At 55.4% G+C, this 14,929-nt stretch overlaps 1 protein-coding gene across 4 annotated transcripts in view; it reads right to left on the bottom strand.

Annotated features, from left to right (window-relative positions):
* The window catches only part of KIAA1671 (KIAA1671 ortholog), a 179,994-nt gene that overhangs the window by 113,106 nt on the left and 51,959 nt on the right, over positions 1-14,929 (bottom strand). For 3 of the 4 annotated variants that reach the window (XM_014857864.3, XM_070516283.1, XM_014857865.3), the window contains exons 2-4: positions 11,384-12,985; positions 9,314-9,401; positions 2,201-5,038 (exon numbers count right to left, since the gene is read on the bottom strand). In XM_014857864.3, the coding sequence (XP_014713350.2) occupies positions 2,201-5,038; positions 9,314-9,401; positions 11,384-12,930 (4,473 nt within the window). In that variant the 5' untranslated portion in view covers positions 12,931-12,985. Of the gene's footprint in view, positions 1-2,200; positions 5,039-9,313; positions 9,402-11,383; positions 12,986-14,345; positions 14,526-14,929 lie in introns of those variants that run through there. The other variant, XM_070516284.1, reaches the window with a different exon arrangement.

Below are 14,929 nucleotides of genomic sequence, written 5' to 3'. Positions count from 1 at the left end.
ATTAGAAATAAATATATACGTGACCGATAAGCAACTCTGCCGTGCAGAAGAGCTCCAAGGACATCAGAAACAGTGGCTGCAACTGGGGAACTTTTAAAGTACCCATTATATGCTCTTGGAAGGCGTGAATTTACAACAACCAACTTTTTGGACTTTGTGCTGCTTTTATGTATTTATTTTCAAGACCAAGAAGCAAAGATCTTTGGGCAGGTGAGGGGGGAAAACAAGGGGCTGCCCCATGGCCTCCCAAGTCCTTGGCGAGAAAACGGATCCCCTGACAATGAGCACTCCTGGGGCCTGTGCCCCGGGCGGGCGTCCAAGGCTGGGCTGGGGGCCCTCCCCACGCCCCACTCTCCCGCTGCTTGCGGGCCCCGGGAGCGAGGTGCTGGCAGACAGACCGAGTGTCACATTTCCGCGGCCTCTGCCCCTCTCCCCCATTCCCACAATAACGGCCGGGCATCTGCAGAGCCCGCGGGCAGCCTGCGCTCGCCACCACCCCCGGTGCCCGGCCCCCATGGGGCGCTGCGTCTCCATCAGCCCAGTAACTGTGCTTCCAGGCAGGAATCCTCGTTCATGCCAGGGAGAAACTGAGGCTCAGAGAAACTGAGGCACACAGCTGGTAAGGGCGGAGCAGAGATTCGAACGTGGCAGCTCGGGATCCTGGGTTCCCTGAGAAGTCGTGGGTTCAAAGCCCGACCCCACCACCCACCACCGTAACCCCGGGCAAACCTTCATTCATGATCCCAACTGGTGTCATCCTGCTTAATTTCCACCGCGTCCCTTTCTAGGCTGGATGGGGTGGAGGCACTCAGTCAGTTCCCACACTGCCCCCCGAGCACGCCCTTCCTTTCCCACCTCTGTGCATGCTGTGCCCTCCCCTCCGCTCCCCTCATCGGTCCGTCCAAATTCATATCCATCCTTCAAAGGTGGGCTCAGGCCAGCGCCTCCTCTAGGATGCCTTCCCAGGCCTCTTCTCCAGCCCCTCCCTCTGCACCGTATCATTTCCTGGCCGTGCATCACCGTGTCCTATCTCGCCACAGAGATCAAAGGCTCCCCGGGGTGGGCTCCATGCCTCAGATTTCTTCCCCACCTTCATGGTTCCTCATCGGCCACCAAGTGGCCCGCTTGAAAGCTTGGGTATCAGGCCAGACCTGAGTGCAAACACTAGCTTGGCCACTTGGTGCTGTGTGACCTGGGATAAGTTACTTAACCTCTCTGAGCCTCCATTTTTTCCATCCGTTTACGAGATGATTGTACCCACAGCAGACGTTGTGGGCACCCTGCCCGACGCTCAGGGAGCGCCAATGGCAACAGCGTCCTGCTGTGTGAGGACTTCTCTGTCCCCCACTGAGCGTGGCACCAGCCAGGTTAGAGAAGTCTAAATGTTAATGGCCCCAGATATAGCCGCAGGCAAGGACAGAAAGGAAACTGGAAGACAGATACTCCGGGTTCCTTGGCCCTTGGACAGGACAACTCAGAGGGGATCTAGGCTGCTTCCCAGAGGTCTCCAGGGAGAACGCGCCTCCGGTGCACTTTGTCACCTCCCCACCCCCTACCAGTTCTTCCAGAGATCACCTCCTAAAACGACTCCCCACACAGGGGGTCTGCTTCTGTGGAAACCCAAACCCTGACCATCCCTCTTCTGCGGGGTTGTCATGAGGCTCATAGAAGATCACTCATTCATTCAGTCAACAAACATTCTGTGAAAGTTCCCAATATGTCAAGCGTGATGCTAGACACCGAGGACACAGTAATGAACTAGACATGACACGCTGGAATACAGCAGGCGCTCAATAATGTTCCCCATCACTGTCATCATTTCAAAGTGGTGGCCCACGGGCCTGCAGAGACCCAGACGACAAGTTCTGTTTGGACTACACAGCATTTTTTAAGACGTTTCCTCATTTCATAATGGGGGGAACACACATAAAAATCTGGATCTCCCAGATTCTCTTGATAAATCAGGTCTGCCATCTCAGGACCCCCAATCTCACTTGTCAAGAACCAGCCAGACCTGAGCAGCAGTTGCTCCCTTTCCATGAGGCATGAGCTCACCATTTGCCACAATCCCCACCACTCCCTAGGGTCTTGCCCCCAGCCTGACTCCACTCATTTCCATTCCGATAGGTTCTGAGTTTGAGACCGCCAGCTTACATGTCCAACCAACGTTTGACAAAACTGAAACGCCCTTCATACTCACCTTTTGACTGTCTCGAGTCCCCGACTCCCGCTGACGGGGCCCCACTTGAGTCTCCTTGGCCTCTGAACTCTCCTCCAGGAGGCTGGCCCTCCCTTTGGGCTGCTCCCACCTCCTCTCTCTGGCTTCCTGCATGATGGACAGGCCCTCCCGGACTCTGACAGGGGGGCCCTTCTCCGAACAGGCCCTCTTGATGTCCGGTGGTAACCTTCCACAGTCTGGGGGGTGGTCACCCCACTGGGCAACACTGCCCTCCTCTCCCCTCCCGATGGCTTTCCTCGGGGTCTCTTTCTTCTGGTCGGCGGGGAATGATCTGGGCGACACGGTGGCGCCACTGCCCGGCTCCACCCAGGCCGCGGGCTTTGCCTCGGCCGGGAAATTCTGACCCTTCGCCCCGTGAGACTTATTTGCAAAAGCCTTTTTTTCATCCTCAGCGATTCCTGAGACTTTCTTCCTGGGACCCCCTGGGCCAGAAGAGGCTCCTGGAGATTTTTCAGAAGGAGCTGACTGCGGCAGAGCCCAGAGAGGGGGGCTGAATTTGGGGTTCGTGGCTGGCCCTGGGGTCTCTGCCGGCTGCTCGCCAGAGCCAGGAGCGGAAATGTGGTTTGTTTCGGCAGAACCAGCGTGTTTGCGGAGACCCTCGGCTCTGGGCCCCTCCCTCAGGCTCCATCTTCTCGGGTCCCCCACGCCTTGCTGGCCCGGCCTCTCCAGAGACGAGCTGCTGGACGGACCCTCCATGGACCCCTGAGCCCCTGGCTTCTTGTACTCTGCCATCAGGGCGTCAATGTCGAGAACACTTGACCTGTAGCCGTCTTTGATTTTACCTGGAAACGTCTCGCTGATCACCTCGGTCTTCCTTCTGACCAGGAGGTCGCCGGCCTTCGGACGACTTTTGAAAGCGGGGGTCGTTTTGGGAGCAATACTGGTGGACGTCTCGTTCTTGTTGCCCTTCCAGTCGTTCTGAACACCAGTGCCATTTTCTGGTCCCCGATAAATCCGTAAAGCATCAGCACCGATGATCCTTTCACTAGAAGAATCCAGAATCCTGTCCCCAAGAGACAACGGATGGTCTGTTGGCTTCAGGGTTTTTGAAAAGCCCGCGTTGTCACGCTCTCTGCCCTTACCCCAGTTTTTAACAGCGGCCGTCTCCAGTGGCTCTTCGTGGTCAAGAGAACCCAAAGTCAACGTTAAAGGGTGCGGTGATGGAGGCGGAGTTATTTTTCTAGAATGTTCCGTCAAGTATTCAGGCCCTGGCTTAACAACACTCTTTGCTTTTTGAGTATCAGGAATCTGATAGGTGACTGCAAAAAACGTGGCCTTGGGTTCCACCGGTGACCCCTGCTTCACGGCCAAGAGAGGCCGGTCCTGTGAAACGCCTGGGCCCCCCTCCCGGGACTCAGTCTTATTGTGAGAGAGCTGGGGTTTTCTTAAGGCACCAGCGGAGGGGCTCAAATAATCTGTGCATCTCTGCTCCACCTTCTGAGAGTGTTCTGGGGCGAGGAAGCTGAATTCATCAAACTTCACGTCGGGGGGCAGAGTCCTCCGCCTCCACCGCTCGAATCTCTGGTCCGTGGCCCCCGCCTTCCGCATCCTGGCTTCGGGCTCTGGCGCCGGGGCCGCTGGCCTCGGTTCGCCCTCACTGGCTGCCACCACGGGGGGCCCTTTCTGGACATCTGGATGTGGCCGTACTCGGAAGTCAGAGGGCTCGTCCTTCACCCTGGAAGGAGCGTCCAGAGGCCATCCCCGGGGGGTACCCCTTTCTCCTGCTGCAATGCAACCTCCCGGCTTGTTTCCAGCTCCTTCGGGGCCCTGGTGCTGGGCCTCCCAGACGGCAGCCTGGACGGCCCTCCCAGAGGTGGCCTCGGGGCCGCAGGGCCTGGCCGGGTACTGACTGGTGACCTCGGGGCTCACTTCTGAGCCTTTCTCTCCACTGACCACCACCGTGGCTTTATGCCAGTTCATGCTCAGCCCCCATGTCCACTTGGGCGACAGGCAATTGCCCCCAAACGTGTCCTTTGGCTCCCGGAAGTCAGGCCTGGACCCACCAACCTCATGTGCCCCTCGAGCTTCCCAGATCAAACTGGCCCTGTGGACGGACCCAGCTTGCCCATCCAGCCTGCACTCTGGGTCGGCGGGGGCCACCTCAGGGGACAGCTGCCTCCCCGTCAGCGAGAGCCGAGACCTGCCACTTCGGAGCGTCACGGCTTTTCCCTCGGGCGCCGTGGAGATGGCCTCACTGTGCGCATGTGCCCCCACTGTGTGCACAATGTCATACTTGGGCTCCACTCTCTGGGAGGCAGGCGGGTTTTCTGAGCGCCTCCGGAAGGGGATCTCATAGCGGTTTTCACCCAAAGGGTATTTTTCCGGGAGCACCATGTGACACGGTTTAGGCTCCCCATTGGAGAGGGCGGTCTGTCCCAGCTTCTCCATGTCGGGACTGTCAAACTGCCTGGAGTTATCCTTCTTGAGGTTTGTCTTTTCAGGCGGGTCTGTCCCCAGCCACGAGCCTCTCTCAGGCCTGGGTCTGAGCCCCGAGCCGCGGGCATCGGGCACGTCACCAAAGGGCGTGGCCACGGGACAGCGTCCTGACTGGTTGGCCACCGTGTGCCTCTCCACATGATGCTCAAACACGGTGGCCCACACCGTCTGGAAGCTTCCATCGTCCTCCGGAGTGCTGTCAGAGGAGCTCCGGGGCCCTACCAAGCGTCCCCCTCGACAGTCGTCGGGCACGTGGTTGGAGCTGTCTTTCTGCTCCGTCTGCCTGGACCCCTCCCGTGGCGTCCCGGGCTTCCGGGGGCTTCTCAGGACCGAGGGTCTGTCCGAACCAGGCCCTTCCTTGTGCTGAAAAAAAGAAGAAATAATCCCACTTTAGTTAAAGGACTCAAAAGGGAAAGGAAGAGTTGAGCGACTGAAATGGCTGCTTTTAAAACCACAACAGTGAGATACCAGAGAAATGTAAAGACTGAACACACCCGGCGTGGGTGAGAATGGGGGCAATGGACACCCTAGGAGACTGCGGGAGGGAACAGAAATGCTATGACTTCTGGCAATTCAGTATACCTGTCAAGATTGTAAAATACCCATTTCTGGGCCTGGCCCGGGGGCACAGTGGTTAAGTTCATATGCTCCGCTTTGGTGGCCTGGGGTTTGCAGGTTCGGATCCCAGGCATGGACCTAGCGCTGCTCATCAAGCCATGCTGTGGAAGCATCCACGTACAAAATGGAGGAAGACTGGCACAGCTGTTAGCTCAGCGACAATCTTCCTCAAGCAAAAAGAGGAGAATTGGCAACAGATGGTAGCTCAGGGCCAGTCTTCCTCAGCAAAAAATAAAAAAAATAAATAAAATACTCATTTCCTTCCATCTGGCCAACTTCCTCCCAGGACTCTCTCTTTGCCCACGTGCACAAGTCGACGTGAACAAGAACGTTCAGACAGCGCTGCCTGTGAAAGCACACGGCCACAGAAACACCCTGCGTGCCCATCTGAAGGGCACTGGCCAAGTACGCTCTGATAAATCCAAACGGCGGGATATCACCCAGGCACCTGGACCCACAGAAGGCGGTGGGTCCTTGTGTCGCAACACCTAGGAACACACAGAATATTGCTGTGTTGTTGGGAGAAAAGCAGACTGCAGAACAGTGTATTTACAATACAATACCGTCTTAAAAAATCGTGTGTGTGTGTGTGTGTGTGTGTGTGTGTATAGGTAGGTAAACGGTGGAGAAAGATAGAAATCGCACTGTGAGTACGAGAGGTGGGGAGTGAGGGGGGAAGAAGGCGTGAGGTGACGACAGCGTCTTTTAATCGTATACACTTCAGTTCTGTTCCATGCTTATAATATGCGTGTATTACTTGGTAACTTTTCAAGAATGTTTCTTTCTGTTAGACACACATCTACTTCAAGAAGTTAAACATAGGGGCCAGGCAGGTGGCACAGCGGTTAAGTGGACATGTTCCGCTTTGGAGGCCTAGGGTTCACCGGCTTGGATCCCAGGTGCAGACGTGGCACCACTTGGCACACCATGCTGTGACAGGCATCCCATGTATAAAGTAGAGGAAGATGGGCATGGAGATTAGCTCAGGGCCAGTCTTCCTCAGCAAAAAAAAAAAAAAAAAAAAAAAAAAAGGAGAGGAGGATTGGTGGCATATGTTAGCAGCTCAGGGCTAATCTTCCTCAAAAAAAAAAAAAGCAATTAAACACAGAATTAACCATAAGACCTACCAACTCCATTCCTGGGTATATACCCAGGAATACAAGTAAAAACTCATACACGAATGTTCATAGTAGCTCTATTCACAACAGACAAAAGGTGGAAACAACCCACAAGTCCATCAGCTGACGAATGGATAAACACAATGGGGTCCATCCACACAACGGATATTACCCGGCCATAAGGAGGAACGAAGCACTGACACACGCTACAACACGGACGGACCGCAAAACCATCATACCAAGGGAAAGAAGCCAGACACAAAAGGTGACGTGTTTCATGATTCCATTTATATGGACTATCCAGAATAGGCAAGTTATGGAGACAGAAAGCAGATTCATAGTTGCAGGGACCAGAGGTGGAGGACGGGCAGTGACTGGGGGGGGTTCTGTCTGGGGTGATGAACGGTTCTGGAACCAGACAGTGGTGACGGGGGCGCAACGCTGGGAATATACTTAATGCCGCTGAATTTTTCACTTCAAAATAGTTATAATCCTGGCAGGGCTGCAGTTTGCTAAGCTCTACTCTAGATGATGGAAGGCCATTGAAGAATTTTTTAAACATATTGATTTTAAAATTTCATTTATATTTTATTACATAAACTTTGCATAAATAATACGTGAATCCATTCTCATTGGAAAGGAACCTAAACAATACAGACAAAACTCACGTCCTTTGGTCCCCTCATTCAGATATTCAAATACCATCCCCTTCCCGGACAGCAACTGTTATCAGTGGGGAGTGTATTCTGGAAGAACTTTCCAGAACTTTCTCCTTGTATTATTGTGTGTGTGTATTTTTATGTGTGTGTGTATATACACAATTCATTTTTTAAATTTAAAAAATACATTTATTGGGGCCGGCCCGGTGGCGCAGCGGTTAAGTGCGCACGTTCCACTTCGGCGGCCCAGGGTTCACCGGTTTGGATCCCGGGTGCAGACATGGCACCGCTTGGCACGCCATGCTGTGGCAGGCATCCCACATATAAAGTAGAGGAAGATGGGCATGGATGTTAGCTCAGGGCCAGCCTTCCTCAGCAAAAAGAGGAGAATTGGCAGCAGTTAGCTCAGGGCTAATCTTCCTCAAAAAAAACCAAAACAAAACATTTATTATTCTTAAAAAGTAGTTAACATGGTATATTTTGTTATACGTATTTTACACAAAAAAAAAATCACTAGAAGAAAACTCTATTTATAGAGACGAACTCTCATTATACTTAAAGCAAGGATTAGCTTTTCATCCTTTGTACGTCTTCAAACATATAGAAAATTACAGATGAAATAATAAATTCGCCTCGACTTCCACCCCCAGATTCGCTAACAGTCAACGTTCTGCCCCCTGGCTTCACGCAGCTCCTTCTGCTCCCACTGTTGTTCCCACTACAGTATTTTAAAGCGAATGTGAGGGGCTTTCCTTAAATTGGACCCTCTCCCAGCCATTTTCAAAGAAATGATTCAGAAGACCCTAGGACCAAAAGCAGGCTAAGCCACTGACCCCAGGCGTGGGGCCCTGGCGCTCAGAGCCAGCTCACCTTTGCTGGGGATTTACGAAGGGCTGGGGACAAGTGGCTCTGAAACCATGCTCTGGGGTTTAAAACTGCGTAAGTTTCTTAAAAAGTAAAACCCACACCCACCGTCCGATGGAGTCATTCCGCTCCTAGGTATTCACCCAAGAGAAAAGAAAACAGATGTTCCTAGAAAGCCCCGCTCACGGATGTTCACAGCATGTTTATTTGCGATGGCCCCAAACTGGAAAAAACCCAAATGTCCATCAAAGGTGAGCGGAGGGACAAACTGTGCTCTACCCACACAATGGAATACTTCTCGACAATAAAAAGGAATGAATTATCAATACACGCTACAACATGATGAATCTCAGAATAATTATTCTTGGGGCCGGCCTGGTGGCATAGTGGTTAAGTTTTGCGCACTCTGCTTCAGCGGCCCCCAGGGTTCACAGGTTCGGATCCTGGGCGTACACCTAGCACTCATCAGGCCATGGTATCATGGTGTCCCACATAACACAGAGGAAGATTGGCACAGATGTTAGCTCAGGGCCAATCTTCCTCACCAAAAAAAAAAAAGGCAAAAAATCTGAGCGAAAGAAGCCAGACCAAAAAAAAAAAAAAAAGAAAGCACTGGTTCCATTTCTATAAAAATCTAGAAAAGCAAACTAATCTATAGTAACAGAAAGCAGATGAGTGGTTGCCTGGGGGGGAGGGATTACAAACAAGAAACTATGTGACCAGAGATGTTCAGTATGTGACCAGGATGACAGTGTTCCAGATGTGCACGTGTGTCCAACTCACCAGCCTGCACACTTTAAATATGTGCAGTTTACTATATGTCAATTAGACCTCAATAAAGCTGTTTTTTAAAAAAATTAGAACTCTGCAGAAAGCATGAACCACAAACCAGTTATACCTAGAAGTCATTTCATGAGCTTTTTTGTTTTATTAAACAGACTCAATAAAAACACTTTTTAAGCAATATAATTGTTGACCTTCTGCTGCTGCTGGGCGACGAGTCAGGGTGGGGAAGGGAGCAGGGACCATAATGAGGGAAATTGAGGGGGTTTCTATGAACATTTTCTTATTCTTTATTCATTTCTTAACAAAGCAGGCATTCCTTGATAGGAAAGCCACGCCCCCCCCTCCCAACTGCAGAGAAAAAAATAAATACCCGACGATTACATTTGCAAACAGCATTTAACCTGAGGAACAGGGAATCACCACCCATCATGCCAGAAGGGACGTTAAAAGTCCCAGCATCAAAGGAAGAAATGTCTCGTGGTTCACGACAGGTTTCTGGTTCTTCCCCGGCCTTGAAGATCAGGCCAGCTCTTTCTGCATTCAGAACAAGCACCCAGTGGAAAAGAAGATGCGCGAACCCAGCGGCCCCTCACCTTCTCTCCGCGTTCCTTCGAGAGCTCGCCACCTGGCTCGGCACACTGTTCGGATCTGACTTCAGTGCTCGCAGCGGGACTCGAAAACCTGGGAGAGAGGTCCAAGTGACTCTCATGGGGCCAGAATTTGTGACTCCCTCCAGCCCAGCCCGGTCACTCGCTCAGGAGCCAAGGGGTGAAGTCAGCATTGACATCATCAAAGCAACGCTGTCTGATTTGCTTTGAGAAAAGACACTTCCTTTCGGGTGGCGAAACGGAGCAGGGCCCGGCGGGGACAGCCTACCTTAAACACAGCATCGCCGGGGTGGCAGGAGCCCCAGGCTTGGGTGAAGAGAACTGGGTGCTCGTCCCAGCTCTAGCGCCTCCCCAGTGCAAGAGCCTGGGTCAGGCTTGTGGCCCCACCTGAGCCTCTGTCTCTTCATCTATAAAAAGGGGATAATTAACACCTCCCCACCGTCTTTTGTAGGGCAGATAAGAGGTCACCCAAGGCCCTAATAGCTACAAGAGGGTGTTTAAGGAACAGGGAAGATGCCCCAGAAGGGATCATTAATGGTTGTTGTTAGCAACCCCGGGCACAACAGCAGCCCACTGCGGACCACGGGACTCGGGGGCAGCGGGCTGTCATGGAATGTGGGGGGCGCTGGCCTGTCTCTGCTTCTCCAGGGGACCTTGGCCAAGTCACTGTCGCTTTCTGGGCCTGTTTCCCCACTTGTGAAGGGAAAGAGGGAGAAAGGGGAGTTCTGGGGCTAGAATGTCACCATCTCTGAAGGGTTCTCTAGAGGAGATGCCTAAAGGTCAGTTCAGGGCTGGGGCTGCAGAGCAAAGGGAGGGGAGAGGAATTAGACCGATTAAACTTGACCCAGCAGCCCAGGGTCTGCCTCCCAGGGGGCGTGAGGCCATGCACGAGCTGTTTCTAAACTCGGAGCCTCAGTTTCCCCGTCCGTCAGATGGGAAGCATTCGAGGCAGCAGGAGGATGCAGCGAGAGGAGGCGTGTGAGGTCGCTGGCAGCAGCGGGGCCTCCTTCTCTGTTGTCTGAACTCAGGGCTTCTCAGGCCTGGCGGCACATGAGAATCACTGGGACAACTTTTAAAAACTATCAAAAGGTGAGCCGTGCCCATACCAACTGAATCAGGATCTCTCCAGGTGGGGCCCAGGCATCGGTATTTTTCCAGGTGATTCTGAACGCTGAGAGCCACTGTGCTAACTCTGGCTGGGCTGGCCGCCCCGGTTCCCAGGGCCAGGAGGGCAGGCTGCCCAGAGGTCCCACCCCCTGGAAGCTCCATTTCAGACAAAGCGTGTCAGTGGCATGCGTGTCATTAATGAGCTGGTGGACACGCCCAGTGGCATCTCCCTGTGGTAGCTGAGCAGCCACTTGTTGGACAAAAAAGGAGCAAGAGACGTCAGAGATCCGGCAAGCTTAGAAAATCACATGAACTAACGGGATTAATAACATCATCTGGAGCTACGAGGCAGGGAGGGCTCCCATGGGCACTGCGAACCCAACATCAGCTCTCTAGCTCTCTGCCTTCATCCTTTAAGGAAGGTCTCAGCATCATTTCCATTTTGGAGATGAAGGAACCGAGGCTCAAGACCCATCTGATTTTATTTTGCGGGCCGCTGAGGGGCGTTTAGGCTGTCTATGCAGCATCCTCAGTCTTCAGGAAATGAAAGCTCAGCTGTGGAGACAGGCAGAGCTGGAAGGACACTGGGCTCCCAACTTCCTTGTGGTACTTCACCTTGCCCACCCGCCTCTGCAAAATGGGCACGTAACCTCCCCCTGTAACGTGCAAAGCTGAGAAGGGACGAGGAAAGCAAGATCCCAGCTCTGCGGCTGGCACACAAGGTACCCGTAGGGGAGCTGTGTTACTTCTCTACTCCTCAGCTTCCTCATCGGAGAAACAGAAGCTGAGGCCACTGGCTCTCGGGGCTGCGGGCAAACCCAGAGAGGGGGTGGCAGGTGCCCAGCATGGAGCCTGGCTCCCTGTGGTTTCCTTCCCTGTGGGGTCTCCGGTGGGGGGACACGAGGCAGCTTGGGGGCTGGGTGACGCCCGTGGGATGTCCCCACTTACAGTTTGGTCAAATCCGCCGACAGAGGCCGGGCCTGGAACGCCCTCCTCCTGATCTCCAGCTTGGCCTCGGAGCCCTCGGCCGTCCAGCCCTTGATCCGTTCCTGGACACTCACACCTGCTTTCTCCGGCTCTGGGGTGGTGGATGGGGACTCAGGAGTGGCCCGTGGGGGCTCAGACCCCGCTGCCAAGGCCGTGGCGCTCTCCTCCCCGAACAGGCTGATGCGCTTCCTGACGCTGCCCCTGGAGGTCCACTCTGCCGGCGCCAGGACCTCCCCGGCAGCAAATTCTGGGCCTTTCCCCGGCCTGGAGGAAGGGGACTTGGGAGCCTTCTCCAAGTCCCCGTCCAGCTTGGCTCTCCCTTCCCCAAGATTCTGGTCCTCTGTGGGGGTGACCTTGGCCGTGCCCCTGTGGGGACCGAGGCTGCCCATCTCCACCTGCTTAAACAGCATCTTCTCCTTCCGTTCCTGGATCTTCTTGGCCACCTCCAGGAAGTGCGAATCCGGGTCAAGAAGGGGCGCCTCTGCTTTGAGCAAACACTTCTCATCCACTCTGGGCTCGGAGTCAGACCCCTCCGGCCCACGACGCTGGGCGCCGGGACCCGCGGTGACCTCGGCGGCCGCCTTCCTCAGCAAGGCCTCTCTGCTCTCGAAGCGGGCGGTGAGGTCCACGGACAGGGGCCTGGGCTTCCTCACCCAGGACTTCTCAGGAGGGGTGGGGGGCGCCTTGCCCCCCGCAGCTGCTCCCCCCGGGCCTGGCTGCTGAGGCTGAAGGGAGTCGATGAAAATGGCCGACACCGGCCTTCTCCTCAGGCGAGGCCTGGGCTCCGGGGCAGGGCCCCCCGTGGCCTCCACTCGGCTGGCCTTCGGGAGAGCCTCGGGGGGGCCCGGCTCCTCTTGGGTGGCAGCCGGCCTTGTGTCCTGTGACAGGGAGGCAGGCCGGGGAAGGGCCCCCCCAGGCTTCCGGGAGGGCAGGGCGGGCTTGGCGGCCACTTCAGGCCGCGGACCCGACGGAGCCTCCTGGGACACTCTCGTGTTGGCCTCCGGAGCCCCGTCCCTGCCGCCTGGGCCCAGAGAGGGCCCGGCTTGGGTGGTTTCCAAGAGAACCGTGGCGCTGGGGCTGGGCCGCAGAAACGTGGGCTTGTTGAACAGAGACGAGCTCCTCCGCAGGCCCTCGCCGCCGCCCACCTCCTGCCCCAGCAGGCCGGGCATCCTCTCGCTCGTGGCCTTTGCAGCCACGTCCTGGGGGACCCCACAGGCAGGAGACGGCCTGGCCAGGCCGGGCCGCAAGGACGCAACAACGGGGGGCTTCACGTCGGGGGCCTTGTCCCTGGAGAAGGGCTTGGGGGCGAGTCTGGGCAGGGGGAGCGAGCGGGCCGGGCTGCGGAGGGCGCTCTTCCCGTCCAGGAGCAGCGCCGAGGGGGCCCCCGGGGCGTCCCCGGCCTGGCAGAAGTAGGTCCGTGTCAGGGCATCCTCCTTGGCGATGTCCCCGAGGCCTGGCACTCCCGTCAAGGACGCTATGGAGCTGACCTCGACGACCCGTGTCACCATGGTTACGGCTGTGGGTCCATGGGGATGAGAAGCATCAGAAATGGAGAAGCAACCACTGAAAAAAAGGTAATTTAAAATTCAGTCAGTGTTGGGTGGAAACAGAGAGGTTGAGGGGGCAGGACCGAGAGCCCGGAGCCCCCGGTCTGGACAATAGCCCTCTGCTGACTTCACCGGGCAAGCCTGGGCCAGTCTCCCACCTCTCAGCTCTGGGCAAGGAGAGGGCACTCAAGGCCGTCTCTGAAGTTCCTTCCAGATCGAAGGGTCCGGAAAAGGCACCAAGGTTCACAGAGGCTTTCCTGACTCGGAGAATCTCAAGGCCAGCCCTTAAGGTCAAAAGTGATTATCTCTGCTGTACCGATAAGGAAACCAGCTCAGAGAGGCCAAGTCACCGGCCTGAAGTCACTCAGACAGTAAGAGGCAAAGTCAGGATTCGAACCCAGGTCCCAGCACACACGCCCAGCCTAAGCCCCAGTGAGAGTCCTTGAGTCCTCTCACTCTTGTTACCCTAAGGCATTTTCCCATTTCTGAGCTGATCCTCGTTACATCCCTGTGGTGGGCGCCAAGCACAGAGCGGGTATGTAACCAGCCCCAGCTCACACAGCAACCCAAAGCTGGGGTCCCGCAGGTCACAAAGTTGGTTATCAGCCTCGGAACCCAAGCCTCAACCCCCACGTCCATCAGATTGTCCCCTATCTTTCCCCTCCCCTGACATTCCAGATGTCTTAAAAAAAAAAAGCCATCTTCATTTTTCACTCCCCAGCTGTTATTGTTTGCTTTTGGGTTCTCCTCTGTTGACCGCCTATTTTATGCTGGCTGCCTTCACAGTCTCGACAAGAAGAGCTACCGGCCAGGGCTTACCACGAGTGAGGGCTCAAGATAAGCCAAGTGCTTCCTCTGTTTTATAGATCACATCCTCCTTACAACCCCGTGACGTGGGAACGATGCTTATCAGGCCCCGTTTTTAGCGGCTCAGGCATAAGCCCCTTTGTTCATCCAGCCATGAGCTCTGCTCTCTCAAGGCAGCAGCCTCCTCTCTCATCAATCCTCCAACAACCCCGAAAGGCAGGGACTAGCAGCATCTCCGTCATGGAGATGAAGGGAAAGGGCCCAGAGAGGTCGCCCGACTTGCCTGCCATCACACAGCTGAACCTCGACCTCAAGTCTTCACCCTTTTAAACCCCGCCTTTTTCAAAATTACGCTTATTCCTTTCTGGTCTTCAAAAGTGCCAGACAGGTCGCTCTTCTCGATTCCTTGCCAACCCTGCCCGCCCTTCACACCAGTGTTCTCTTTCCCTGTCAAACTGCCCCCTCCCCCCCGCCCCGAGATGGACTAAAAGTAGAAGGTTTTTCATTCCACGCCAGCCTCCTGCTTCCCTTCCCGGGGCCCCACGCTGCTGCCCCCAGCTCTGACTCACTCCGCAGCCTGCAGGAAAGAAAGGCAGACAGATTTTGATATTTCCTCCTCCTTACGCGCTCCACGGTGCTAACAGAGTCCTTCTTCCCAAACCGGAGAACACTGTCTAGACGCGGTTAGGGGCAGGATGGAAGGACCGTTAGGGAGAACCGGAGAATTCCGACCGCAACGACCCCGGGTGGACGCACCCCAGGGCCTGTCCAGAATCAGGACGGCTCACCTCTACAGCCAGCTGCCGTGACCGCTTGAAACCCTGCTCTGGGACGCAGACATCCCAGACACGAGACACAGGACAATGACAGGATGCAAAGGACGGGGAGAAAATTCCCCAGCAGAAGCCGCAGGCGCCCTGCACCCCCTGGACACGCCAGCCCCCCTACTCACCCAAGCCGGCAGGCCCTGGCCGGGGATGGGTGGCTGCCAGAGAAAGCCAACGCTGTCACCTCTCATCCTGAGCGGAGCGGGCCGTCCCTGTCCCCGTCCCCGGGCAGCGGCGGGCGGGGGAGGGGAGGCTCGTCCCAGCAGGCTGAGCGTCGGCAGGTCTGGGGAGACACAGGGCGACAGCCTCGGTTCCCGAGCTCCGGC

This window comes from Equus asinus, chromosome 8 (genome assembly GCF_041296235.1).
Source record: "Equus asinus isolate D_3611 breed Donkey chromosome 8, EquAss-T2T_v2, whole genome shotgun sequence".
In the NCBI taxonomy this organism is placed as follows: Eukaryota; Metazoa; Chordata; class Mammalia; order Perissodactyla; family Equidae; genus Equus; species Equus asinus.
The sequence above is the reverse complement of the archived record's forward strand: the minus strand, read 5'-3'. Positions and strand labels throughout refer to the sequence as shown.